The sequence below is a fragment of the Elgaria multicarinata genome, chromosome 10 (assembly GCF_023053635.1).
Source record: "Elgaria multicarinata webbii isolate HBS135686 ecotype San Diego chromosome 10, rElgMul1.1.pri, whole genome shotgun sequence".
Lineage (NCBI taxonomy): Eukaryota > Metazoa > Chordata > Lepidosauria > Squamata > Anguidae > Elgaria > Elgaria multicarinata.
This window is the reverse complement of record NC_086180.1, coordinates 53,758,510-53,786,485: the sequence shown is the minus strand read 5'-3', so window position 1 is coordinate 53,786,485 and position 27,976 is coordinate 53,758,510. Positions and strand designations below refer to the sequence as shown.

Sequence of the window (27,976 nt, the reverse complement as noted above, 5' to 3'; positions counted from 1 at the left end):
GGCGAGCGTGATGCTGATGCCGGAGGAGGAGATGCAGCCGGCGGCCGAGGAGGGCCCCACCGTGGCCAAGATCTACAAGCAGCAGCGCAGCCCCTACAGCGTCCTCAAGACCTTCCCCAGCAGCCGGAGACCGGCGCTGAGCAAGCGCTACGAGAGACCCACCATGGTGGAGATCCCGCAGGTCCGGGCGGCCGTCGGGCACCACCAGCACCACTTCCAGCCGCTGCCCGCCGCCGCCTCGTCGTCGTCGGCCGGCGAGCACCAGCAGTTCCCTTACCAAGCTCACGGCTCCTACCCCGCCGGGGGCGGCGGCGGCGGCGGCAGAGCCTCCTCGCAGGGCCACCCTCCCCGGACTCCGGCTCCGCAGCTGGGACATCAGGCGGTTCCTGCCGCCGCTTCTTCCTCCTCCTCCTCCTCCTCCTTCTCGGCCAGGTACGGCCACAGCCACCAGGGGGCAGCAAGCAGCAGCAGCAGCAGCGAGGGAAGCAGCGGCGGCGGCAGCAGCAGCCTGGAGCTGAGCGCAGGTATCAACTTTTGCCGAGGGCTGCCTGGCCAGGCGGGTGTGTGGATGTCAGGCAGCCGTCAGCTGTGTCCCTTCTTCCCCACCCCGAATGCATTTTGTATGCCACTCTTCCGTTCCCGCCAGATGTAAAGTAACAGTGTCTCTGAGCATGTGCGGAGAGCAGTGCCAGTGTTAATACTGCAGAGTGTGCTTTGAGTGTTCGGAGTGCCTCGCATGCATTATTTTGACAATGCTTTAAACGGTTTCGTGCTAGATGTATCAGCAGAGGCTGGTGGCTCCGATTTCGGTGGGGCTGTGATTCCATTCTGGGTTTTAGTCAGAACCAGCCAGCCCTCTAAAGGTACTATCCAAGGTGCTGAACCCTAGCCATAAAATAGATCCAGCACCTTGCATAGCTGCTTTCGAGTTCTGGTTAGTCTGACTGAAGCCTAGGGTGGATTTACAGCCCCATTGAAATTGGAGCCACCAGACTCCACTGAGTCATGTTGTAGTTTGAGGATGGGGTGGGGGCGGGATGCTAGGCTGAGAGAACTGGTTAGTTCATGGCTGAGAAGAGATTTGAACCTGGTTGCTCATACTCTGAGCGACTGGACTTGGCCAGGTCTTGTGAGGAGGGAGATTAGCCATTACCCAGCCACTGGGGGCAGGGGCAGAGACCTGTGGCAAAGTGTGAGAGGACAGGACAGGACAGTATGTGCCACCCAGCCTGCTCTGGGGCCCCTAAACTAGCCTGATGCTCTCAGGTTCAGTGGAGGATGCTGCCCTGTCCCAGTGTTAAAGAGAGATTCAACTGCCAGTCAACTGTCCAGGGGTGGTGTCCTGTCCCTGCACATGGAATGGTGTCATCTTGCCCCTTGCCGCAAGGAAGCAAAATGTCTAGGCACTGCTGATGAGGAAATATAGCCACCCTTACATGCAGTTGGGGCTGGTTGCTCCAATTTCGGTGCAATTGTGAATCCATTTTGGGTTTCAGCCAGAATTCTAAAGGAGCTATCCAAGGTGCTGAACCATGTTGGGCGTTCCTTGGAAATGGCCTTTTAGGTGAGATAATATCTGACTGATGTAACTGCAGCAGGGGCTGCACAAAAGGTTAAGGATATCTGGGTGCAGGTAAACATGAGAATCCCACATGAAACCTTTCTGATATGCCATCAACTAAAAAAAAAAAGTTCTCAAAAGGTTGGGGGTATGGCGCTTCTCACCTCCCATTGCTGACCCCTTCAGTAAGTTAGCTGCTCAGTCTCAGAACTAGTTTGCAGTGTTGGAATTTCAGCTTGGGGTTGTGCATAGTAAGAAATACAGTTTCTGGCCATACACAGAGTACCTTACCCTTGCTGTCAAAAAGCCATAGCTATTCCGCACCCACCCACCAAGGATTCACAGGAAAGGTTTTACAGGCTGGAGAATGTTAATTTCCAGACAGACGTGATCCAAGCGTCTCTTAATTTAGAAGTGAAGCAATTGGAGCAGTGTAGGAATGCACTCTGAGGAGCGCACTGTGCTAGTAGTGCATTGTCAACTGTGTGGGTACTTCAGATCCTAAATGTGAAAAATATTACCTATTTGGGGGATCAGCAACTGGAGGTGCGGAGGGAATATTGACTGTCACAGCAGGACTTCATGTTGGTCCAATGTAAAGATTAAGAGTGGTGCCCTGGCCTGCCACCATCCTCAGAGCGGCCCCTCTCACAAAACGTAGTTGCTGACCAGGACTCCGCTGCATGGGGTTTGCTCTTGGCCCTGGTGAGGGGCTTGGAAAATAGCCCAGAGACATTTTCAGGGGGGCCCTTTCCCTCTAAACTTTATCTCCAAGCACCCCCCCCCCAAAACCAAGAGCCATCTGTTTGGCAGGTGAGCACACCAAAACCTCACAAGACAGCGTGTAAGGACTTGTGGTTTGACACACTTGGCATCAGGAGAGGGCTAGAACGGGGCACCTTAGATTCCCTCTTAAAAACCCCAGTGAGGCATGGAAGTGGAAACAGGAGAAGCTGCTGCTGCAACCCAAAGTTCCCGTGTGTTACCTATTCCTCTGAGCACAGTCGCTTGGGAGGTGGCTGCAAACACTGGGCCTCTGTTGGGAGAAAAGTAGCTCTGTGTGCTACAGGATTGCTTGCCTGTCCCCCTGGAGAGTTTTGGGCCCTCTCACAACTTCAAGTTCCTTCACCCCACCCCAGTTTGAGCAGCACTGCCACAGAGGACCTCATAGGAAAAAGTTGAAGAATACAGAGTTTGTATTGTCTGGAGGACTTCTGATACATTCCATTGGGTAAAATCCAATGTAAGTCCTCCTTACAGTAGTCCCATTAAAATGACTGGTACTTAGGTTAGTCATGACCTAAGTCTCAGTTGTTTCAATGGATCTATTCTAAGTAAGACTTATGTTGTATTTCTCTCTATGTTGCAGTTCTCTCTACCACTTGTGGATCCACTTTTAAGCCTGAGATTCCTGGGCACTTTAATTTGTTCCTGGTTTGGACTCGTTGTTGCTCCCCTGCAAATGAAATTAGGAGTTTATACTCCCAGAAAGAGACATTACCTACAGCATGGTTGCACACAGAGCCCTGTGTTTTCACCAACTTACATGCGCAGATATTTCACACAACAGAATGATAACAACTTTTTGTTGCTTATAGGTCAGGGGCTCCACAGCTTAGTCATGGTAGGTTATGTATTTTGCATGCGGGGGAGTCAGGTCTAATCTATGGCATCTCTATTTAAAAGGTTCTTGAGTGACAGGGCTAAGAAAGGCCTTGGAGACAGGCTACCAGCTGGAGTAGTAGAGGAGACCATGTTGGGTTATAGCAGGACCTGTGGTCTGCCTCCTTATAAGGCAGCATCATATGTTAGGCTTGTTTAATTACTTTTTGGTCTCCATCAGGCATGTATGACTTCTGACCCAAAGCAGGGGGACTGTTAACCTCATATTGTGAAACTCCTGTCCATGGGAGGTGGATGGAAAACATGGCAAAGTCTTCCATGCTCTCTGTAAACCTTTTTGTAAAAAATGAATCAGAATTGATTAGCAACATTTTCTCAAAGCCGCCTCGCAACCAAGATTTTTGCTTCTGTAATTCTCGTCTGCAGCCTGATCTTTCAGAAGAGAGCGATGCGCTGCTTCTCCGATGAGGTGAGAAAAGGCAGAGCCAAAATGACCATCTCCATTGACTTGAAATGGACAGACCCTAGATACGGATTATTAGCAGAAATCAGACTAAAAATAATCCCCAAGTCTGGATGGGCACATGGGTTTTCATTTAAAATAAAAATAAATTTCTTGAGCCTTAGAGAGGTTAATTGAGCTGAAGACAAGATCAAAATATTTCTCTCTCTGAAGGTATAACCTACGAAGATGTTAAATGTATCTTTCTCTCCCCCCCCCCCCACCCCCACTACTGATAGCTTGGTGTTGGAGCTCACGTAGTTCTTGATATGCAGCCTAAATTTGGCACCAGGAAATGGGAAATTGCATCTTTAAGCAGACTACAATCAAAAATGAATTACAATAAATCCTATATAATTGCATAGGTCATTCTCTTTAATGAGATTTTATTAACCTGACTGTCAGGCTTTTGAGTCGGGCAGATATTTTATCTTCTTCAACTGATAAAAGTGTCAGCTATAAACCACCGTATAAATATTCATAAATCTACACATCTGTGGCAGCCTATCAGCATCATTCTTTTGGACATTAAAAGCATTCTAATTACTTTCTGTCTAGCAGAGCTGAAAGGCTGCCTGTTATAGTACAGGGCTTGGCAGGCATGATTGCTTTTGTTTGCCCATCACAAATAACAGCATCTCTGTTTTATAGACTGTGGGTCCAAGAAAATAGTCAGGGTTTGACTGATCAGGCTGAATACTGGGAGGCAACCATCTGGTTTTGAGAGCATTGGGCATCTCTACTCATCTGTTCATTTTGACACGTCCTTTCCTCATTTATTTATTTATTTATTGGGGACAATGGGGGCAGAACGGAAGGTGGTTTGGGTAGTTTTGATGGCTCCCCCTCCCTTTTTAAGCAAATGTGATGTGTTCTTTTAAATGTCTTTTCTAGTGATATTCATTAGATATCTCAGATGCCCCCATTGGCATGGGGGCTAAATGCGCCATTGGAGTGCCGCTCCATTTGCACACAACCTCAGAGTGTCTTTCCTCCAGTGTGATTGCATGCCCTGGGGGAGTTTGCATGAAGGAAGCCACCCTGTTGTTGAGGGCTGGTCGTGCGGAGGGTTCCTTACCACCTGATCCCCATCAGGCTGGGGAGGAGGGCAACAGTTGGGTTGGAAAGACCCATGTGACTTGTCTGCCCAGAAGGCTGTGTTGTTCACACACAGGTTGCTTAGTGGTGTGGAATAACTCCATGGGGAAGTGTCCCTCCTGTTCTGCTAATAGGGGCATGTGAAGAGAATTTGTTTCTTGGGCTCATGTATGCCTTTCCCATCTAGAACATCATGTGTGACATATGTCATGTGAGTGTACAGAGGGCAGTATGCGATCGATCACTCAAAAGTATTCTGCATATGGTAAGAGGCTGCATGAAAGTCTAGGGGGGGATCTACACTACTGCTTTAAAGCGCTTTGTAACAGTTTTGTCAACTGTTGGGGCCAAGGACACACTGCATATACAGGTTTCAAAACGTTTTCAAAGCGCTTTAAAGCGCTTTAAAAGCAGTAGTGTAGATCCCCCCCAGGACTTACGTTTTCCTTCACATGTAGTGACCATGCTCCAAGGCCCTTTGTTAACCATTCTTCTTTTTATTGTCCTCTTGGTTCTTTCCCTAATTGCTTTCTCATGACATATGTACCCCACAAACTGGGTTAATAGCTATTCCCTCTCAACAGAATCCTAGTATGAAGGGGCATAAAATTATTAGTCCTCATCAGTTTAACAGGTGCAAAGTCCATATAAAGTGTCTCCGTGTACACTGTCCAAACAAGTTTAAGTTCCAGGCACATTTCCGTATCCTATATCAGCTTTCCCCAACATGATACCCTCCAGATGTCTTGCACTTCAACTCCCATCATCCCTGATTAGGGCTGATGGGAGTTGTAGTCAAAAATATCTGGAAGTCACCACATAGCAGAAGACTGCCTTATATATTTGCAGATCATTTACATATTGACCCGGCGCTTTCATCGGAGGCTGCGATTCTATAAAAATATTTGTTTTATTTACGTAATGCAACAAGACATCATAATGTAAATTATTCACATTTTGATTCTTCTCTCCCTCTCCCCACCCTGAATGTTCTCGGATATCCACGTTCACTGCCACTCTTCTATGTAATCCCATATCAGTTACATAAACAGCTCTTCCAAACTTGTAATTATCTGCATTTTACTTTGATGTCCTCCAGCGAATTCAGTTCGTTTGGGTGGAAGGGAGAGGTGATGATCTTGTTTTATTACCAAAATACCAGTGCTGCAAAGACAGAAGCAGGATGCCCTTCAGAAGGCATTTCACTGTCTGGTAAATATGATTGGATGCAGAGTGTTATTTCTTGATTGGTCTTAGAGAATGGAAGGTACATGTTGGTAAGAGGTATGCAGAGGTGTTTTGGACAGAAGCAGCAAAATAGCAGCACTCTAGCCCCATGTTGACATTGTTGTTGCTTACCGAAACAGTTTTTGCACGCGTGTGTAGGTGAGGACACAAATGTTTTCGCATCATGGGGTTGTTCTTCACATGAAAGGAGAACAAAGAGCAAGGTGAATGCAAAACGAGGCTCACTAGCAGTGCAAATATTTTAGTCAGTTCAGGCAGGTAGTAACCTAATCACATAAAGCTGTTACTTGCACCAGAAAATTGGCCCGTAGGGAGGAGTAGAAGTTGTTATTCGGGCCCAAGGAATAGGAAGACCTTGGTTTTGGAAATGAGCAGAGATGCATGCTGAAGGTAGAGCTTGTGACATACAAGGTCCGCCTGAGGTTAAGGACTAGTGCTCAATTGTGAAAATACCCCCCCCCACCTTACACATCGTGGGGGAGAGAATAAGCTTGCCTTGCTGGATGCTCCTGCCCCATCTCCCAATGCCACATGTTGGTGTTATGTTTTAATAGGGTCTATGTGCTTGACATCCATGGTTGATTCTTGGACATCTTTGGAGTGAAGATTGATTGCACCATTTAGAGCAGGGGGAGGCGATCTGGTGCCCTTCCAAATGTTTTGGATTATAACTCCCATACAGCCCCAGCCAGAACGGCCAACAATTAGGGATTATGGGAATTGTACCCCATAACATCTGGAAGACACCAGGTTGCCTTTCCCTGAGCTAGAGTTAATGCATGTTAGATTTTATGTGCGCACATGACCCCATTCAAAAATAGGCAGAGTTGATGCACAAAAATGTGATTCAGTGTTTAGGGCCCATCTTATCTAATGATACAGAGGCCACCTCATTTATTATTTGGTTATTCTCCTTACACTGTAAGTTTTCTTGGTGATACTAGGTTTTAATTTGTATGTTGTTTGCTGAGAGGCAGCCTTCCCCCACATGGTGCCCTGCAGATGTCTCGGACTACAACTCACTTAATCCTCAGGCAGCATGATGGGGACTATGGGACTTGTAGTCCAACACCAGGTTGGAGGAGGCTGCTGTAATGTTTGTCTCACTTTTTCCCCTCCATTTTTGCAATGAGCACTGGCCAGAAGCAAAAATCTGATACTGACTTCTGCTTGTGACTTGGGACAGCATTGGATTTTAAAATGTTTAAATCAAATGAGCATTATATACACACAAGCAGCCATTGAGGGTGTGTGTGACTGAAATGGAACAGGTAGGAGAGAAGGTGTGCTCTCGTTCCCTTCCTCCATCGTCTGTGAGAGTATCCTCTGAGAAGTCACAGCTGTAATGGGCATATCAGGTGACCTTTTTCAGTATTGCTACATGAAGATGACTATTTTAAAGCATGAAACCTTGTGCTGTAATCATCATCCTTGGCATTTTATCAGGAGGAAGCTCTCAGCGGCCCCATTCCAGTGGCTGAAGGTAAAAGAGGCAGGGCAGAAATGCTATCCCATTTTCCCTCGGAGCTCTTTACTGCCAGGAACTCAGCCCTCTGAGAGGCCTTCCAACCATTTAGAATGGGAGAAAACTGAACAAAAGCCAGGAAGCCACCAAAAGCCTGGTGCTTGAGGCTGGGGAAAAGGGGGGGTGGCCATCTGGGCAACTTACAGGAGGGCCAAATTTGGCCCCCAAGCCTGAGAGTCTATACCCCTGTGGATCCATAATTTTGTCACCATACTGCATGGAAGTTGAGAATGAGTGCTTTGCTAAATAACCTTGTGAATTTATGGCTGAGGTGAAATTTGAATTAAGAACATAAGAAGTGCCCTGATGCTGGATCAGACCAAGGGCCCATCTAGTCCAGCACTCTGTTCACACAGTAGCCAACCAGCCATCGACCAGGGATGAACAAGCAGGACATGGTGCAACAGCCCCCTCCCACCCATGTCCACCAGTAACTGGTGTACACAGGCTTACTGCCTCGAATACTGGAGATACGTCCTGGTGTTCACTGTGTGAGCAACATTCCTTGGGGCAGTACAAGGGCCAAACCAGATGTGATACTTGTCAGGTCGTTTGCCCTTGTGCAGTTGATTTTTCCTTAACTAATCCATGGAACCAGAAGGAGCAGGAGCAGGCCCAGAGAGGAAAGAGATCATCCACTCTTGCATATCTCACATAGTCCCAATCAGAATACCAGGTCCCTGTGGAGGCTGGTGGCTCTGAAGTCAGTGGGAAGGTGAACCCACTCCAGGTTTCAGTCAGAACCAGTCTGAATTCTAAAGAAGCTATCTAAGGTGCGAAGCAGTTCTGACTGAAACCCAGAGCAGATTCACTGCCCACTGACGTTGGAGCCATCAGCCTCCGCTGACAGGTGTGCAGGGGGGATGGGGGTGTTGCTTGGGACCACAGTGAGGGAAAGGGTTAAAGTCCCCTCCTCCTGCCACAGTTCTGATCTGGATTGGACACCTTCACAATGGTAATTTGCCATAGCAAAAAAATGGGGGTGGAGGGGAGGGGGTTTTTCTCCATGGCTTCAAAATTTTTGGAAATTTTACATCTCTAGTTTGGTAGCAAATTTCACACAGTAAGGCACATTGTATGATGATATTAACACATTATTATTGCCTCATAAAATGACTGTGTATGTTGAAAGGCTAAGCGACTTGGTCTCAGCGGCAACAGCACCTTTTCCTATTGCATGTCAGCCAGGTAGTAAGTCTGTAAGCAACTTTACATGTTGCAAGGAAGCACAAGTGAATTGTGATCCTTTTGTGCTACTGGGGCGACATGGAGAGCAGAAGAGGCAGACTGCCTCACTGCAAAAGATGTGCGCTCCCTCCTTATCTGGAGCATGGGCCTCATATGTCTGTGGGACTGGGAGAGACTTGCGCATCGACCCTGAAGAGCATAAAGAGGACGTGTGTCTTGCTGGCCTGCTTTGACTCCACATGAAAGCCATCTTCAGCTGTCTGTGTTATGACTGGAGTAAGGGACTGTTTTTGTGAGATGTTGTATTGGATTGTATCACTTCATATCACCACAAACCTTCACATGAGTGGGCATTGCCTCCTGTTTTTAAAAACAATCCCAAACCATACAACTTCCCCACATGTAGAAGCTTGTGAGTTGGGTGAGAAGGTTTTAGCCGAGTTTATCTGATCTGCTAACCTTCCACATGCGAGTCTCTTGTTTTGTGTCTTACAGTTTGAAGTGCTACAGTCCAGGAGGGACTGTGCCTTGTGCTTTTCCTTTACATTTGGCACCAGCCTCTGTGTTACGAAGTACCTTTTCAGTAAAGTGAAAAGTTCATTTCTGAGCCCTTCTCCTCTCTTGGTCTCTCCTGTGTCATCCGTCAAGGAACTCTGTGGTCCCATTTATAGTTGTTCTTGGCAGAATAACGCCTTTGAACTAGAACAATGTATTCAGGTTTATAAATAAACACTCCATCCATTCTGGTTCTGTTTGGGAAGTTTTGCACCCACACAACTATTGATAACACTGGAAGATTAGGAGCACTTATGCAGCATTCAGTTGAGGGTAAGAACTGAAGGGCTTAAGCATGCAAAACATCACCAAAACTACCTAAACCTGTTTTAGCTCACTTTTGATCCTTTCGTTGTACAAGGTGGAACCATTCCTTTGGTAGAACAAGGGTGTTCCGTTCCATGCCACAGGTTTCCATTTTGTTTGGCGCTTAAAGTATTGGACAGACTTCAGAGAAGATGAGCTAGTACATGAGTCAACACTCTTACTATGAACACTTATTCCTAGAGACATAGCCAGAGGGCCCGCGAGAGTAGGCTTCTAGCGAGAGATTCAAGGCCTAGGTGAAGTTTCAGTTGTTGTTTAAGTTGGCCTCTAGTATTTTTACTTATAAAAATACAAGGAAAACTGTATAGGTCTTCTATACAGATGCTCAGTAAGAAGTAAACCTGTTTCCAGATCCTGGCTAATTTTGCAACGACTTATGACACCCTCTCATTGTACCCTTAGGCTCCTCCACTGCAAAATGTGTGACTACAAATGCATTTGTGTTTGAAGGTTTGCAACCACTTAAGCTATTAGTTGGAGGTGTGTGTGTGTGTGTATGCTTGTGGGGGTGTTTATTCAACTGTCCTGCCTTGTTTTGTGGGACAAATTTATCTACAAACAATCTGATCCTGTAAGCCATATCACCCTCATCATTTACATGGTCTGGAAAGGCAGTAAAGAAATATACTAAATAAATTTAAAAAGAAAAAAGAAACAATGTAGCAACAGCTTCCCTTATTCAATTGGTGTTATTTTCTACTGATTCTTCTCTTCCTGATTTTAAAATGTAATAAGTTATTTACATTTATATTTGTGGTGTCAGAAAATGGATCATTCCTATCTTCTAGGGAAAACCATAATACTCAACACAGTATATATAATACCACTTCAAGCCTCCATTCATATCTTGCTTCCTTTGTGGCTGGGGGAGGCAACAAAATTATACAAAAGGAGAACTTCTGAAAACTTAGGGTCATCATGATTAAAATGCACACAGTAAATACCGCTTCAGGTCTAGAATCTGATTATAGGATTAAAACGAATGAAAAACTGCTGTGTATTTGAATTACAAAGTTCTAATCAATATCTTCCTTTGATATTTTTCAAAAGAGAAATGGAGTGAGTGAATAATGAGGGAAGCCAACCTTATATTGAGGCTTACACTGCTATTTAAATTTTCATGATTCTTTTATCATCTAATCAGAATGTTAGCAGAATCTCCCATTTAGTGTGTATGTGCGTGCATGAACGTGCATTTTCTAGAGCTATGAGTCCCATGGAAACTTACATTTCCCTGGAATGTGTTTCACATTTGGGATTAAACCCATCTCCTGTCTGGTGGGTGTTACTGGCCTGATGCACAACAACCCAAGTATGTGCTAGTTGAGCAGAGACTGGGAAATGCACCCCAGGCTCCCTTGAAGGGTCTTGTAGGAAGTTGGGGTACCAGTCTAGGAGCAGCTAATGTGAGAGTTGCACTTAGATCTTGCAGGTGGTGGTCTTACAGTTCTAGAATCACCCAGGCCCAAGAGCAATTTTGAGGATGGCAAATCGCCTGAGTCTGGTAGCTCAAACCTTTCAGAGGGAAGAATCCCAAGTCAACCCATGAACCACCCCAGGTGACTTGCTTAGGATGACGTATGAGGATTTCATTTGTGTTCACAAATGATGTGAACGTGCCCCATGCACACCTCCAAACATGAATGCAAGCAGAACATGTTCTCCAGAAATGCTCGCAAATTCCCAAATTCACATTTGCAATTGAAAAACAGTATGTGCGTTTAAAAAAGACAAAAAACCCTGCAGTTTTAAAAGTGCACATTTTGACACTTTGTTCTATGTAGGCAAGTGCTCATCTTCGCAATGTTTTATTAAAAAAAACCCACATTTTTCTCTTTCAAAATGCACACTTTTCTGATTTGACTGAAATGGTGGAAACCACACAAATGAATGTGGGGAATGAAGTGTGAGAGGAGCTTCAGATTGATGTTCGAAGAATCTGGGTGATTGCAAAAATCACTTGTTTGCTGATCCCTAGCTTTGGTCTCCTCAAGGTCTCCAGTGGAGAAGGCACACAGTTTTAAGGCCATTCTATGGTACAGTGCCGTGCCGGAACACTACTCCTTGTGAAATCCCGTATTAATTAAGTAATTAATTCAGTTAATTCAATTAATGGCCCTAAAGCTGAGGCTCTCAGGGCAACTGCAGCCTCACTTAAGGGGTGGAATCTTAACAATCATCAGGCCCCATATGAGAATATACACGTACGGAGTCATGCATCATTTTAGTGTTACTGCTGCTTTGGACCTGAAGTTCAACTCATTTCCCACTCATTTTAAGTGCAAAGTATATAGGGGGTTTCACTGTCACAATTCCAATAAATAGAGCTGTTGGTCCATACAGGATCATGGTCTACAGATTGGCAGCTTTCTTTTTTAAAAAATAAATAAATAAATTGTATGTTCAGTCCATATATTATCCTAACCTTTTCCTGTCTCTGTCTAGAGATATTAAGACTCAGCTGGGCTTTGTGTTTTGTTGGATACATATTCTGCAGTCCCTGGGAGCTGTGGGCCAAACTTGATTTTAACATGCACACACATGTGTAACATTGCACTGGTCTGTGTTGGGGTGGGGTGAGGGTCGGCTTGGTGCAGTGGAGGTGGTAGCTCTGATATCAGTGGGGCAGTGAAGCCACTGCAGGTTTCAGTCAGAACTACTCAGAACTCTAAAGGAGATCTAATCTGTTTGTCCCACACATGTGAAAGGGCTTTCTCCTGTGTCACTCCCAATCTGTAGAATATGCTCCCTCAAGAAGTACCATTTGCTCTCACTCTCATGGCTTTTAGACAGGGTATGAAGATGTATCGGTTAAAATCTAGCCTTCTAAATTCTGCAGTTGTTTTAATGTTTCCATGTTTTAATGTCCTCATGGTTTACTGTTTTAAGGTTTGATTATTTAAAATGGCTGTGTGCCACCTTGATGGCTCTATAGGAAATAAGGCTTGATAGAAATGTTAATAAGAAATAAAGAAATGAATACATAAATCTACTTCCTCCTGCCCATTATTTAGCCAGCATTTGTGACTGGCGGGTGGCTCTCTCTTGTTCTGTTTCAGAGAGCCGTGTGATTCTGGATGCCTTTGCCCAGCAGTGCAGCCGGGTTCTTAGTCTTTTAAACTGTGGTGGAAAACTTCTGGAGAACAATCGCTCTCACACCTTGGCTTCCTGCGTGAAGCAGGAGGGCATGAGCTTTAACGACAGACCAGACCAGTGCCAGCTTGGGAAAATGGTCCATAGTCAGACATCCGACAACTTAGACCTAGACTTGCAGTACATGCACAAGAAGCAGCAGACTTCGGCTTTTCTAAGGGTATTTACTGATTCTCTTCAAAACTATTTGCTTTCTGGAAGCTTTCCATGTCAGAATGCTTCCTCCGCAAGCGATTTTGGCCATTTGGCAGATGTGGATCCACTCTCAACCTCCCCAGTGCACACTTTAGGTGGGTGGACATCCCCAGCAACCTCTGAATCCCATGGTCACCCGTCATCTTCAACCCTTCCAGAGGAGGAAGAGGAGGAAGAGGAAGGCTACTGTCCTCGGTGTCAAGAACTGGAGCAGGAGGTCATTTCGTTGCAGCAAGAAAATGAAGAACTCCGAAGGAAGCTGGAGAGCATTCCAGGTAATCTGACAAAACCAGACGAGAGTTTTGATAGATGAGATGTAAGGCCCAGCGACTAACGTTGCTCCATCCCATTGACATCAGTGGGACTTCTGTCCATGCAAGTGCGTTTAAGGCTCAAGGCCATCATGGTCGTGCAACACATTGTACCGGGGTCAGAGGAATGATAGGAATCTGTTGTTCAGGCTACAAACTAAAATTATGTGAACTTAAATGAACCAAGGACTATGTTGCAAAGAAATGTGTTTGGCATCAAGACATTGGTTACACGAGCCTTCTCCAACCTGAGGCTCTCCAAATATGTTGGACCACAATTTCCATAATTTTCAGCCAGCATGGACCACTTTGCCGCTCGACTCTCTAGGCAAGGAAATTAACCCACGGTGTCCAACAGATGACATGATAATCCATGGTGAGTTAAATAACCCACTCTACAGACTGTGGGTTATCAGAGTGGGTTAATTCTGGCAAATAAGCCATTGAGGCTTTCAAAAATTCCTGATAGATGACAGAATAACATACAATAATGTGTGTCATCTAGCAGGAATTTTTGAAAGCCACAATGGCTTATTTGCCAGAATTAACCCACTCTGATAACCCACAGTCTGTAGAGTGGGCTATTTAACCCACCATGGATTATCATGTAATCTGTTGGTCACTGTGGTTTAAATAACCCATTGTAGGTTATTTTGCCTTCTGAACCCAGTCAAGGTTTCCTCCTCTATTCACAAAGTGATGGGCTAATATTGTTTTCACTTACTGCTTTTCAATAGAACTGTGGGAGTAGGCTGTTTTTAAACAGGAAGCCCGTCCCCACTCCAACCACGGGGGAAGCCTTGCACTGGATTCCCTCCTCTCAGAAGGGAAACCGTTTGGGACACAGGGCAGAGCCTGTTCTGCTGTGGCACCCACCCTTTGGAACTCTGTACCCAGCCACTTCCCTTGAGCAACTTCCTTCTTCTCTTTCCATGAACAGCCAAAGTCTTTTTTATCTACAAATGCTTCCCTGATTATGGAAACTGATGCTCTAGCTATGATGGCGTTTTTAAGTCTTAGCTTATATGCTTCCCAATTGTTTTTAATTGGCTATTTTTCTATTGACATTTTGTTTAAATTGGCTTTTACATTTTTATTAAAGTTGCTCCAGAACATCTGAGGGGGCAGGTGTGGGGGGAGGCTGTTCTAGAGAGATATACGATGCCCAAAGCATCATTTGAGGAGAGTTGATTACAGACAGTGCTTAGCACATCATCTTCATGGTTTGATGAACAGGCACTTCTTACAGCATATCTACCCAACAGACCTAGTCTGCAATCATGTACCCACTTACCTGAGAGTAAATCCTATTGAACTCAGTGGATTGTGCTGTTCGCTGGTTTAATAGCCATTTCCTGGGAACTCTTCTTCAGTGATGAGAGCTTGGGAACACCAATAGATCTTTCCCAGCCCCCTCCCCTAATGACAATTTCCAGGATTCTTTTTGGGTTGGGGTGGGGAGAGCCATGATACTGATACTGATATATGTTCGTAAACATACAGAACACTTTGTGACACTGTTTTGAACTCAGGAAGCAATTACAAATTCACTAATTGAATTCCCACATTATGAAGGCAGCTTTAAACAGAAAAGTCTTTACTGCTTGCTAGAAGAAAGAAGAAAGAAAAAGCCTGCATTGTAGTTTATGTCTTTGTTATATTTGTGTCCTACCCATCTTCCAAGGGAAGCTTTCTTAAGGACACGATCCTATGCATGTTTAGACAGGGAGAAAGTCCTACAATTCCCAGTATGCCCCGGGGAGCATGGCTAACTGTTTGGATGCTGGGAATTGTAGGACTTTCCCCCTGTCTAAACATACATAGGATGGCGGCCTTATTCTTGCAACAATCTTGGAAGAGCATTGAGGCTGCTCAGCTGAAGCCCTCTTCCCACATTCCAAAGCAGCAAACTCCACAAAGGAAGAGATACAGCTATCTTTTGGGGATCCATCCCCACCCCTTTTCGGAATGACGGTTGTCTCGCTTATATGATTCACTTTGAATAACAAGCAACGTATGTACAGCCACGTATGTTGTCTTTTCCCCAGTGCCCTGCCAGACTGTTCTCGATTACTTGAAGACTGTCCTTCAGCATCATAACCAGCTAATGATTCCGCAGCCAGTGGAGCAGCCGGCAGAGGTAGTATACAATGACGTTAAGCAGCACCTTTAGACTGGATACTTCATTGAACACATCTGTACAGGGGAAATAAGTCAATCTGTGCTGGATGAATATGGGTTGGATCCAGATTTTATCATCCTTAGAGTCAACTGATTAAAATCAATGGGATTTAATGTTGACATGATTCACGTAAATCCCATTTATTTCAGTGGGCCTGCTCTAAGGATGACTAAATCTGAATCCAAGCTTATCACGTAACGACTATCCATGGGTTGTTTAAATCATGGGTAGTCATGAACAAGCAGGAATGAGTGTGCTGGAGCCCGCCGGCTTCTGCTGAGCCATACAATGCCCTGGGTTGTTGATTGTGACATCAGAACCAGGTATTCTGTGTTGTTGGGGAAGAGATGATCCACAGTTGTAACCCAAGAACAAAGCACTGGTTTTAACCCTGGGTTGTTTGGCTCAAAGGGAGAAGGCAGGCAGGAGCCTGCTCACTTGCTCCTGCTCATTCATAACTACTCATGGTTTAAAGCACCCATGAATAGTCATGATGTGCGGACCAGGTCTATATCTACTACTTGTTTAAAAAGTATAATGTTTTGTAACACAACTCTTATTTTTCAGATGCAAAATGTTTTTGTATTTACAAGACATAGAAGCCCATCATTCTCCGCCCAAATGCATATGTTATATACCCAGTTGGTCCTGGTGCAAGCGTTGAACTTACGTGTCCTTTCTCCCGCCAGACAAATGATCCCACAATTAGGCTTTGCTCAAACATTCTGCCCACTGCAAAAAACATGCACCAAAAATGGGGGCTAGGGGCTGAATGAATCTTGTGAGGTGTTCACAGGCATAGGCACTAGGTCAGCTGTGGACAACTTGTGGTCCTCCAAATGTTTTGGCCTACAACTCCCATCAGTCCTAGGCAGCATAGCTAGTTGTGAGGAATTATGGTGGGAGCTGTAGCCCTTCCAAATTATCTGGAGGGTCACAAGTTGCTCACCCCTGCACTAGGTGAATGTTACTTATACATATCGAGGATACAGAAACCCAAGGCTTAAGCCTCACTGCATGTATAACTGACACTCCTGATCCAGGTATTCATGTTGCCATTTCAGGGTCAGCTGTAATCAACAGTAGCTTCCAATTAGGCTAAGCTGGTCAGGTGCTTCTGTCATGTACTGAATTCAATTTATGACCTGCCCCTGCAGTTTAGTCAGCATTAGCATGTGCTGGTAATTAGCACAAGCTCGATTTCTTCCATAGCTACAGTATAGCAAACTGTGGCCCTTAGGGTAGAATGACACATTTCTGAAGGCCTACTCACACTACAAACTTAAACCAATTTGACAGAGATTCTCTCTTCCCTGACAGTTGTAATTGAGCAGGTGTGTGAGAAGGGGGCACTGAGGGATCTGTAATGGAAACACACTCAGCGTCTCTCTCCAAACTTCAGTTCCCACAATTCTTAAGAGGATGTCCGCACAGTTAAGGCCTGTTCAGACAACTTGCTAAGCCATGTTTAGGCCGCTAACACTTTTGCAGCAAATGGTTAGTGAACGTGTTAAAACCATGGTTATGTCATCACCATGGTTAGGAATAGTTCACATGACACGCTAAGTCATGGTTCATATGACACACTAAGCCATCATGTTTAGCTCAAAATGCTTAATCATTGTGGTTTAGCGTATTGTCTGAACAGGTTCATACAAAACCACTATAAATTTGCACAAAAAGCAAAGGTAGCTATGATGGCCAAAAAGTCATCCAAACTGTGGAAACTTTTGAGATCTGCAAATCTCTTCATCAAGGCAAAATGTTACAAAATGTGAGGTGGAGGGGAGAGAGGAGGGGGTAAGAAAAATATCCCTACTTAAGGACTTCTTGGCTTCTCATGGCACCCCCCCCCCCCCCCGCCCAACACACACACTTTTTTGGCTGATGAAGAGATCTAGGGACTGCGAAAGCTGGCGCACTTTTGGTGATCTTTGAGTTGGCCTAATAAAGGCATTCCCCTAATATGGATTTATAAATTTGTAGTGTAGATAATAAGGTCCTGTGTAGCAGGAGACGAGGGGCATATCTGACCATTGCTGATTTTTACATCTCTCTGCATCAGGCACTGCTCATGTCCATTAGAAGGTTTTTAATTCTGTTTTGTAAGCCTTTGTCTACTGCTACAGATAGCAATACTTGCTAGGACAGAGATTGAAATGTTCCTTCTCCTAATATTTGCTATATTCCATGAGTTTGTGCCAAAATACAGCATATTTTTGCAGAGGTTTATTGTTACCCCCAAAATGTTCCATACAGACCTCTGTGTCAGTTTGTCTAGAGTACAACGTAGCAAGTAGCAATTCGATCACTGCATACAAGTTCAACAATAACTGAGGGAAGGGTGTGTTAACTGGAGGCGGGATATTTGAGCAGTGCCATTTGTTAATTAGATCAGGTTTAATATCGTCTCTCAGGAAATATGAGTTTTAACACCCCTCCCTCAAAAGCAATTTGGAGATACGTTTTACTGTACACTTAGAGACTTAAATGTCCATTGGCAAAATGAGCTAAATCTTGTGCTGACCTCGAGGGTAAGTTGATGCTTACTAATTTTGAGAAGAAATTAAATGTACTTTCCCTCACCACCCCCCACTTTTCCAAGTGGTTATGACATTTGTGATATAAAACTGCAACTGGGAGTAAGTCCCATTTAACTCAGCAGAACTTGCTTCAATGAAAACATACATAGGATCAGATGTTTTCCTTAGGAGAACAGAGCACTAGAGATGTATCATTTTAATCTTTACAAATATATAGGTTGAGCAGGTAGGCATGGGAGTGTAGAAAAAAGTGTACAGGTAACACCAGAGACGCAGTAAGACCATTCAAGTCCCCTCAGTCCTCAAACTACACCTTCAGCACACACACACACACACGCACACACACACACACACACACACACACACTATAGACTCAAACTTAGGAAGCTTAATTTCAGCCCTACTCTTGTATTCACTGTCTCTCACCAACAATTAGGCCACACCAGAGCCTAGAGAGAGGCCAATTTCTCCACAAGAACACAGTTCATTGTGAAGTGTCACCCCTTAAGCATTGGGATTTTTCTGGAATTACCTTGCTGAGCTTGAGAAAGAGGCCAGGATCTGTTGTAATTCAAGGCCAGACATGATAAACAGAACTTGTTTAGTATAAACATCCTACACTTGTGGCTTTCCTATTCTCTATCTTCATGGAAACCTCTCCATTTTGACTTTTATGTTGAAGAACCCATGAGCATCTGGCATAGATCTTGTCCTTGCTGCCGAGAATTCTGGGCCAGATGCTCATATTTGAGGGCACACGCATTGCCCAGGACCATTAAACCTCACTGTTGCTTCATGTAAACTGAGAGTGCATCCAACAGGAACAGCCCTACCATTAGGCAAAGTGAGGCAGTTGCCTCAGGCAGCAAATGCTGAGAGGTGGCAGTAAGGTGTTGGAGGTGTGTGCCATGTGGCCTGGCCTGCCCCCACTAAGCTAACCTGCTGCCTTCAGATGTGGTGGAGGATGCTGTCCTACTGCCAGTGTCGAAGAACAATTCAGCTGCTGGTCCAGCTGCTGTATGTGGAACAGAAAGAGGTGCTGTCTTGTTCTTTGCCTCAGGCAGCAAAATGTCTGGGCTGCCTCTGGCACCCAAGAATCTATTTGGTGCATTCTTGCAGCTGTGGTTTGCAAGAGAGGATTTGGTACAGGCAGTGGAGGATGGTGACTCCAATGTCAGTGGGGCGGAGAATCTGTTCTGGGTTTCAGTCAGAACTCTAGAGGAGCTATCCAGGATGCTGAAGCACCTTGAATCACTCCTTTGGAGTTCTGACTAAAACCTGGAGCAGATTCACCGTCTCACTGACACTGGAGCCACCAGCCTCCACCAGGTAGTGGTGAGCAAGTCTTTTTACTGACTCTTTCATTGACGAACCCCTGTGAAGCTTCCACAGAACTCCGGGGTTCTCTGGGCCACAGTTTAAACACCACTGTCCAGCAGAGTCTGGGTTTTCGCCATTGTCTAATTACTATTGGAATGCCTCACCCCACATCGCTGCTAGAGAGTCCAGCTGTATGCCACCTAATTTACAAAAGGCTTGTGGCCCAGAATGTTTACCAATTCCTGATTTTTTAAGACTGTATTATTATTTATCAGGCACCATCACTGCATATGAGGCTTTAGAGAGTAACTTAAATCACACCACCCTGCCGGAGAGAAGCTTATAATCTAAGAACATTACCAGTGAAAGGGAGGAAAGGGAAACAAGAGATGAACTTAATTAACTGCAGGGCAAACTATACATTACATTCAAAACGTTTTCAGTTAACATGTGAGTGGAACTGGCCATATCTCTTTCCTTAGAAAAAGCACTCAGTAGATCCCCTGATCTGGGCTGCAGCACAGGAAAGGAGGACTAATCTGCGCAATTATGCTTTTCTCACCATAAATGCCCCACTGAATCTGCTGTTTTTCCCTGAAGATGCTATTTATGGCAAATTGCTATTGGGTGGGGGTGGGGGGTAGTGGAGGCTGGTGGCTCTGATTTTGGTGGAGCTGTGAATTCATTCTGTGTTTCAATCAGAACCAACCAGAAGTGGTTCAAGGTGCTGAACCTATTTTGGGGATAGGGTTCACACCCATGGACAGCTCCTTTAGAATTCTGACTGCCATCCAGAATGGATTCACAGCCCCACTGAAGTCAGAGCCACCAGCCTCCACTGGGGGGGGGGGGAGGTTGGCAGAAAAATGGCCCTGGGGAGAAGAGTAACCCCCTCTTGTGCCAAAGTCCTGATCTGGGCTGGGTGCGGGTGAAACTGCTTTTGCTAAAGAGGCACGGTCAGTTCTAAGCATGTTAGTTTGGCATGCAATCACACATGTGTAGCCTTAACATCAGGGTGAGCATCTGAATCATGGCTCCCTTATTTCTCATTTAGAACCAGGTGCTTTAAAGTAATACCGACCAGGAGAATCCATGGGAAGAGTTTGTCTCTGGCAGTTGCAGCAGTGCTTGCTCAAAGCTATCGTTTGCATTCCTGTTGAGCTCATTAATAGTAACGCTGCTTTGCATCTTAGAGTTTTAACTTTGTTTACTTGCTTTAGAGTTTCTCCCGCAACATAACTGCTGTCAGGTTCTAAGGATGTTAAACAAAAGGTAATACATTAATTATGTAAATGGATTTATTAAAAAATAACTTTTGAAGTAGCTATCCGTCAGCTGCCATGAAAAGGCCTGTTTGATCACACTCTTCAAAAGACATTTTTACACATTTTAATAGATTAAGAGAGAAGATTATATTTAAATAGCTTTCCCAATCATTGGATCTTGACACTTTTTAACCTACCTGTGAAAGTACGTTATAAATAGCTTCTTCCTCTCTCAAGGTGTTCATTATACCTCACTGGTTCCTGTTATAGAAAATGCAAATGTTATTCCCCCCTCCTGCCCCAATGCACGTTCTCAGGATGAGCAATTCCTTGTTCCCGGCACTGTTTTCATTGTCAGCATCTCACAGCTGCCTAATTTTTATTTGACTTGACTTGACTTGCCATCTGACTTCATCTTCCCTGCCCGTTAGCCTTCTGAGAAACTGGAGAACCATTTTGCTTCTTCTTTTTTCCCTCAGGGGAGCAAGCAGTTGCTGAACAACTACCCCGTCTACATCACTAGCAAACAGTGGGACGAGGCTGTAAACTCCTCAAAGAAAGATGGGCGGCGGCTCCTTCGTTACCTCATTAGATTCGTCTTCACAACCGATGAGCTTAAGTACTCGTGCGGCCTTGGAAAAAGGAAAAGGTCAGTGCAGTCAGGAGACACTGGTCCTGAAAGACGTCCTCTGGATCCAGTAAAAGTAACATGTCTCAGAGGTACTGCATCTTTTCACTCGGTGTCCACCATATGCAATCTCATTTCACCACATTGGCTCTGGCTTAATACCAAAAATATTTCACTTCCTATAACCTAGAAGGGAAGGGGGAGCTTCCTATAAACATAAGGGCTCTTGGGGCTTAGTTGGATGAAAGAGTGGCTGATCCAATTAGCTGCCTTTTAATTTATCCAATGGTTTACAAAACTGTGTTGTCAGGAGCCATAATTTTCTTCAGGAAGAAAATTAGTAATGGTGGGAAAACGTCTCCAAAACATGGCTTGCCCATCACTACGGCTCATCTTCCCCTGTAAATCCACAGGTCTGGGAAGTGTGTTCTAGGATGTCCACTCAGATGTTGCTAGCCAACAGTGAGGTCCCAATGAAATGAGCATCTACCCTAGAACATCCCCGGGATCAACTGTAGTCAGCCAAGCTCATTGGACAGCTGATGTGTAAAGTGTCCATGAAGATGGAAAAATTGATGATCATTGGACTAATTGAATTTTAAACAAGTATGTTTATTAATGAAATCTCAATATAGGTGCCTTTCATAATTTGCACTTCATTCATAATTTAAAATATAGTAAATACAAGCATTTACTCATTAAATGGAGAGGCCCATTTTTAACATTTTCTTTTTCGTTCATCGTAGCAGCAAAGGCCAATTAGAAGAGCCTCTGTAGAAACAACACTCTTAGAGTGCAATCCTATGCACATCTACTCAGAAGTAAGCCCCATTGACTTCAATGGGACTTTTTCCTAGGTAAATGAGTATAGGATTGAAGCCTTAGTTGATGAAAACTGGCCCTATTTCATCAACTGATTTTTAATCAGTTTAAAAGTACCTGTATTTTAATATTGACTGAAATTGATTGATCTACTGATTTAAAACAAATTACATAGGAGCTATTGCAGAAAAATTAGGTGGTTCCTTCCCACAGTCCAACCCAATTGAAGAAAATACGGGCGTTAAAATAAGATGCCTTATTTAAAGGAAATAAGAGGGTCCCTGCTTCTGAAGCCCTTCTTTTATATGGAAGCTATTTGTAATCTGTTGGAACTGGTAATGTGCAAAACATATTGAATTGTATGGGCCCAGTCCAGCTATAGTTGCACACAGCTAGTCAAACACAGCTGGATCTGCATCCAGCAAGATATGTGGGATGCAGACGAACAACATCAGGCGCACATCTGCATTAACTACACTTGTCCCTTCTTGAATTGCAACATACTTTTTTTTGTTTTTGTCTTTTGGAGGCATCTTCTAAATGCCAGGGGTTTCCTTTCTAATCCTGCAATGTGTTTATTTCCGTTTCGGTTTGCCTGAATGTTTTGTAGAGGTTGTAAGATGCTAAAGGTATGTAAAAGAGCAAATATTTTCAAGAAGATAAAAATGAGATCCTCCTCCCTCACATATATAATGCCTAGAGCAAGGAGGATTGCAGAGATGCTGTCAAAGAATGTTTCCAAATAACAGAGACATTGGTCCCAATCCAGTTTTAGGTGCATGCACTGTAACGGCAACCTGCAACTCTGGCAAGCACCCAGCATACCAGAGCATTTAAGCCACAACTGGGCCTCCCAGGGTATAGGTTGTTAACCTTTTGTAGTACCTCTAAAAACTTAAAACCATGTGCAAACCACCAAACCAAATGCTGCCTACCTTGAGCATGATAAATCTCCCACTTGAGACTTCAAAAATGGGGGCTGAGGGGGGTGGAGGTGGCGGTCAAGTACCTGGCCGCATTCAGCTTGGGGAGGCATGAGCTGTGCCAGCTCAGCATCATATGTTCTGCTACAGTCAAAAGTATTGAAAATTATCACCAAATGTTGCAGCAACCTAAAATGTTTCCTGGAGCTTAAAAACAGATGAAGACAGAAACCCATTTGTATAGAATAGAGCTTGCAGTCTCCACATTAGATGCAAACCATCTGAAGTTAATCTGGAACTAAAGGGTTTAAGAGTTGAATTCAAGTTCAATTAAACGCCTTTTAATTTCAAATAGTAATTTCTGTTGAGGCAGATGCATAATATCTAGCTTTGCTCTTCCAGCTACTCTCTCTGTCTCTCTCTCTCTCTCTCTCACACACACACACATACACACACATACCTTACCTACCTACCCCAGTCAAGTAAGGGCAGTAAGTGTGCAGAATCAGCTTTTGCTCAAGGCATCCCTTGCTTGATTGGGAAATGAATATGCAGATCAGATGAAAATCTGCACCTACATTGTGATGAGCATTCAATGTGCCTCCCTTCTTGTTGTCCAGTCATGTGAGGAAGTGTGTTTCCCTTCACATTGCAGCTTTTTCCTTAGGCTGGATTGGGACCATCCCCTCCCTGCAATTAGACGTAGAATAGAAAGGTGAGCTCTCCAGTAGGTAGATGTGCCTGGCAGTGGAAAAACACGTGCTGATATCTGCATGAGAGGTTTGATGGACTGGATAAAGTCTCTGAATAAATTTGAAAGGTTGCCTCAAAACCCAAATTGAAAGATAATCCTTTAGGCTTTGAAGGTTTTGTTCTTGGAGGGCTCCTTACGTATATATAATATAATTAGTAAAGCTCTAAGAGGTAGGGGAGAAGTGGAGGTTTCTATGGTGTCATCAGCCACTCAAAGGCAGGCATAAGCTTTTAAACAAGACCTCTGACACCAGCCAGACTGAGCCATGTTGGTTATTATTATTATTTATTTATTTATTTATTTATATAGCACCAACAATGTGCTTGGTGCTGTACAAAATATACAAATAAAACAGCGATACCCTGCCTTACAATCTAAAATCACATTAAAACATATGAAGGGGGAGGAAGGGGTTCATAAAGCAGAAATAAGAGAAAAATCATAGTAATAAGAACAGTAAATCAAGCTAAAATACCAAAAGCTATTGAAAACAAATGAGTTTTCAAACGCATTTTAAAATCTACAATGGAACTCGTGGTACGTAGTTGCTCTGGAAGAGCATTCCAAGCAAACGGGGCAGCCAGGGAGAATGGGAGAATGGTGTGACACAGTGGCTGCACATGGGGTCAAGATTGTGAAATCGCCCCCGGATGTCAAGTTCTGCAGTTTCTTTAGAAATCGGGGAGTCCCAGGTTTCCCTTAAGAGAAAATTAAGTTTGTAACCATCATCGTCATGGCGCTGAAGCTGAAAAGACTCAAGGGGGTTCTTCAAGAAGTGGTTTCTTCTTCAACCAGAGATCTCCTTGGCTGTTCCTTTGGTGAGGGGACAAGATTATCCTTACACTAGAAAAGCACAAAACATGGCATTAGTGGAAGAGCTTGGCTTCTGGAGAACTTTGATTCTCCTTTAAGAAAGAAAAGAAAAAGGCCTCAGTGATTGCAAAGGTGTGCTGGAAAGCAGGTAGGCTGTGCCAGCTGACCTCTCAAAAGCTGTTTTCAGTGCTTCAGAGCAGCCTTCGGCACCTTTGCTACTGCCACTCTTGTCGTCAGTAGCAAAACCAGATTAAAGTGCACAAAAGGGCCAGTGTGGTGTAGTGGCTAAAGTGTTGGACTGTGAGCTGGGAGACCTGTGTTCTAGTCCCCACTCAGCCATGAAGCCCACTGGGTGACTTTGGGCCAGTCACAGACTCTCAGCCCAACCTACCTCACAGGGTTGTTGTTGTGAGGATAAAAACAGAGAGGAGGAGGATTGTGTACGCTGCCTTGGGTTCCTTGGAGGAAAAAAGGCAGGATATAAATGTAATAAATAAATAAATAAATAAATAAATAAATAAATAAATATGAATCAGTGAACAAATGAGGCAGAAACGGCCACAGAAAAGGGAGGTTATGCCAGGTTCAGCTACCTATATTAATTTTGCAAACTAAAATGTCCGCTCTTTGCTACAGAATTTTATGATTATTATGTTTTATCATAGAATAACCACTGTCCCGGTCAGTGAGCAAGCAGTTTGTCTCCAATGCACACATTTCCCACCCTCCTTTGCTCTTCCATGTTCTCCTGCCCCTATGCCGGCTGTCGTTCCTCAACATCCCATGCATCCCATCGTTCCTTTCCCTCCAACCCCGATTGCTAACCAAAGATGCCAGGATTCTTTCGAAACCCATGTTGTACAGCTATCCTTACGTGGATAACCTTAGTTTCCATAATATACTGCATTACCTTAATGAAAGCCGGAGGCAGGTCAGCCTCCTAGGTGGCTGTTCATTGCACAGGTTGAAGCAAATCTGTTCTTAAAGCTTTCAACTGATTACTTTGGCATTGCCTACAACAGGAATGCAAAACCTCAGGCCCAGGGGCCAAAACTAGCCCACCTGGGGCCCAGTCTGGCCCTCTAATTCCCCCAAATCTGGCCCTCTGGACATGCCCACTTCGAAAGGCTTTTGCCCAACCACCAATTATTTGGTGGTTTCCCAGCCTTTGTGCCATTTTCCCCCATTCTAAAAGGTTGAAATGCCTCTCCTTAATTTCTGGCTGGAAGAGCCTTAAGCTAAAATTTGCTGGGTGGTGGGGGGTTGTCACTGCCCCTTTTGCCCCTCCCACCACTGAAATGCAGCCCCCAAGGGCTTCTCCGAAATGGAATTTGGCCCTCGGGCTGAAAGAGATTCAACAGGGTTGCGAAACTGGAAGGATGCGAAACTGGAAAAGGCCACAGGCACGCTGAGTAGCCCAGCGAGTGAGCGCTGATGACTTCCTATGCCAGGGCGGCCCATTTGCTAACTCCACATTTCCCCCCACAGAATTCATTAGGATGCACTGCACTTCCAACCCGGATTGGTGGATGCCTTCCGAAGAACAGATAAACAAGGTGTTCAGCGATGCTGTGGGACACGCTCGGCAAGGGCGTGCGGTGGGGACGTTCCTCCACAACGGGAACTCATATTACGAGGGGATTGACCAGCACAGTTCACATGATGACCTTTTCAGTAGGGGTGTCCACGACGGATCTGGAGACTGATGGCAGTGGGGAGGAGATCCACACAAATGTGTACAAGGCAATGGCAGAGACTATGTGTTCCGTGTACTGTTTCAATGTGACTTAAGAATCCAAAGCATGTTCAGAGCCCTGTTTCATCCAAGGCCTTCCTAGGAAAGTCCATAGTGTCTCAAACCTAGTCCTCACAAACAGAATGTGAGGAGGTAAACCTTTTTCTGGACAGTAGCACTTTAGACTCTAGATGGGGGATTGAATACGCTTCCATACAAAAACAGCAAAAACCTTCCCCTAAAGAAGGGCTGGAACCTTTCTTCCTTATGTATCACCTATTTATGTGGAGGATTTATTTCCTTCCTTCCCATCTTTTGTATTGTCAGTTCTGCAAGCCTCCACCTGGGATCTTAAAGGCTACAAAGCCAGATACGGGTTTACATTCTCACCTGCTGTACAGGAGAACTAAGCATAAGTTGGAAAACTAGTTTCACATATGAACTTCTGTCTAGCCCCATTCAGGCATTTGCCTGCTCACATGTAGGCCAAAATTGTGTAGAGAGACATGAGCGCATATGTAAGCTGCACTCCCAACCTCCGAGCAAAAGTCTATATAGGGCTCTGTAAACATGTTCAGCTCAACACACTTGCAGGACCCTCTGCAGAACCCCTTTGCACTCAGTACACAAAGGTCTACATGGAAGCTGAGCATGCAGGGACATTAGGGGCAGGCCTTACATGCCCACTCACTTCCCCCTGCATGGTTGAGCTGGACAGGCAAGCAGGCAAACTTCTGCATAGATAGGGCTTCTCCTATGTCTCTCTTCACAATAATGACCAGATCAACCATCTTTTTCACCTACCTGCACAACACTTTCCACATTATTCTGAGCTCGTGTGCAATTCTAGGCTAGAACAAAAGAAATTGTCTTTCATGATGAACTAGGGATGTGTACTCGTAACATTGCATAAAAAGTGGAAGGCATCAAAATCAGGGAGCATTCTGACACTTTGTTGTTTTGTTTTGGAAGTTTCCTGTTTTTAGTTAATACTGCATATATTTTTATTACCTAAAATGGGTAGAACTATTTTGGACTGTTTTCCCATTACCAGTAGTTTAGGAAATCAAAGTGCTGTTTCAAGAGAACACTTGTTACCTTGCAAGTTTTCTCTTGTCTTGTCTTTGCTTGTGTCACGCTTCCTGTTTTATTCATTATCATCATTTCAGGAATACACCTCTGTCTCTCAGGCATGCAACATTGGTTACTCTCCTGGTTGACAACTGATTTGAGTAGTTAAGTTTTTCAGCTGAAGGACGGTCACTGGCTCAGTCCCATGAACCAAGATCCAAGCCAAGGGCTCCCTCGTAGCCTCCTTCCTCGGAAGGATCTCCACTACTGCTTTAAAACGATTTGTAACAGTAGTGACAACTGTTGGGGCCCAGGACACACACCAGATGCAGCTTTCAAAAATTTTCAAAGTGTCATATCCAGCTTGGTGTAGATCTGGCCCTGGTCTGAACAGCAACAGCAATGTGGAAGGTGACTTCTCCTTACACACCTCAGCCACTGAGTCCCACTTGCTTGCCAACGGTAGGAATTCAGGTGGGAGGAAGTGGCTGTTATGTTGCTCCCCAGAACAAGGAGATGGGATCTGAATCATCTCTATCAATTATAGCTAATATGCAAGATAAATTAGGGTAATTGGAAAATTCTTATATAGAAAGGATCTTGCACCGTCATGTGCAGGAGGTGCTGTTACAGC

The 27,976-nt window shown here is 44.6% G+C and overlaps 2 protein-coding genes across 2 annotated transcripts in view; both read left to right on the top strand.

Moving 5' to 3' along the window:
- The window catches only part of ATP8A1 (ATPase phospholipid transporting 8A1), a 234,655-nt gene that overhangs the window by 196,811 nt on the left and 9,868 nt on the right, over window positions 1–27,976 (top strand). The window lies entirely within an intron of this gene.
- BEND4 (BEN domain containing 4) lies at window positions 11–26,242 on the top strand. The gene is made up of 5 exons (XM_063136422.1): window positions 11–524; window positions 12,687–13,250; window positions 15,335–15,426; window positions 21,076–21,316; window positions 26,025–26,242. Exons 1-5 carry the CDS (start codon window positions 11–13, stop codon window positions 26,240–26,242), a joined length of 1,629 nt encoding a protein of 542 aa, XP_062992492.1.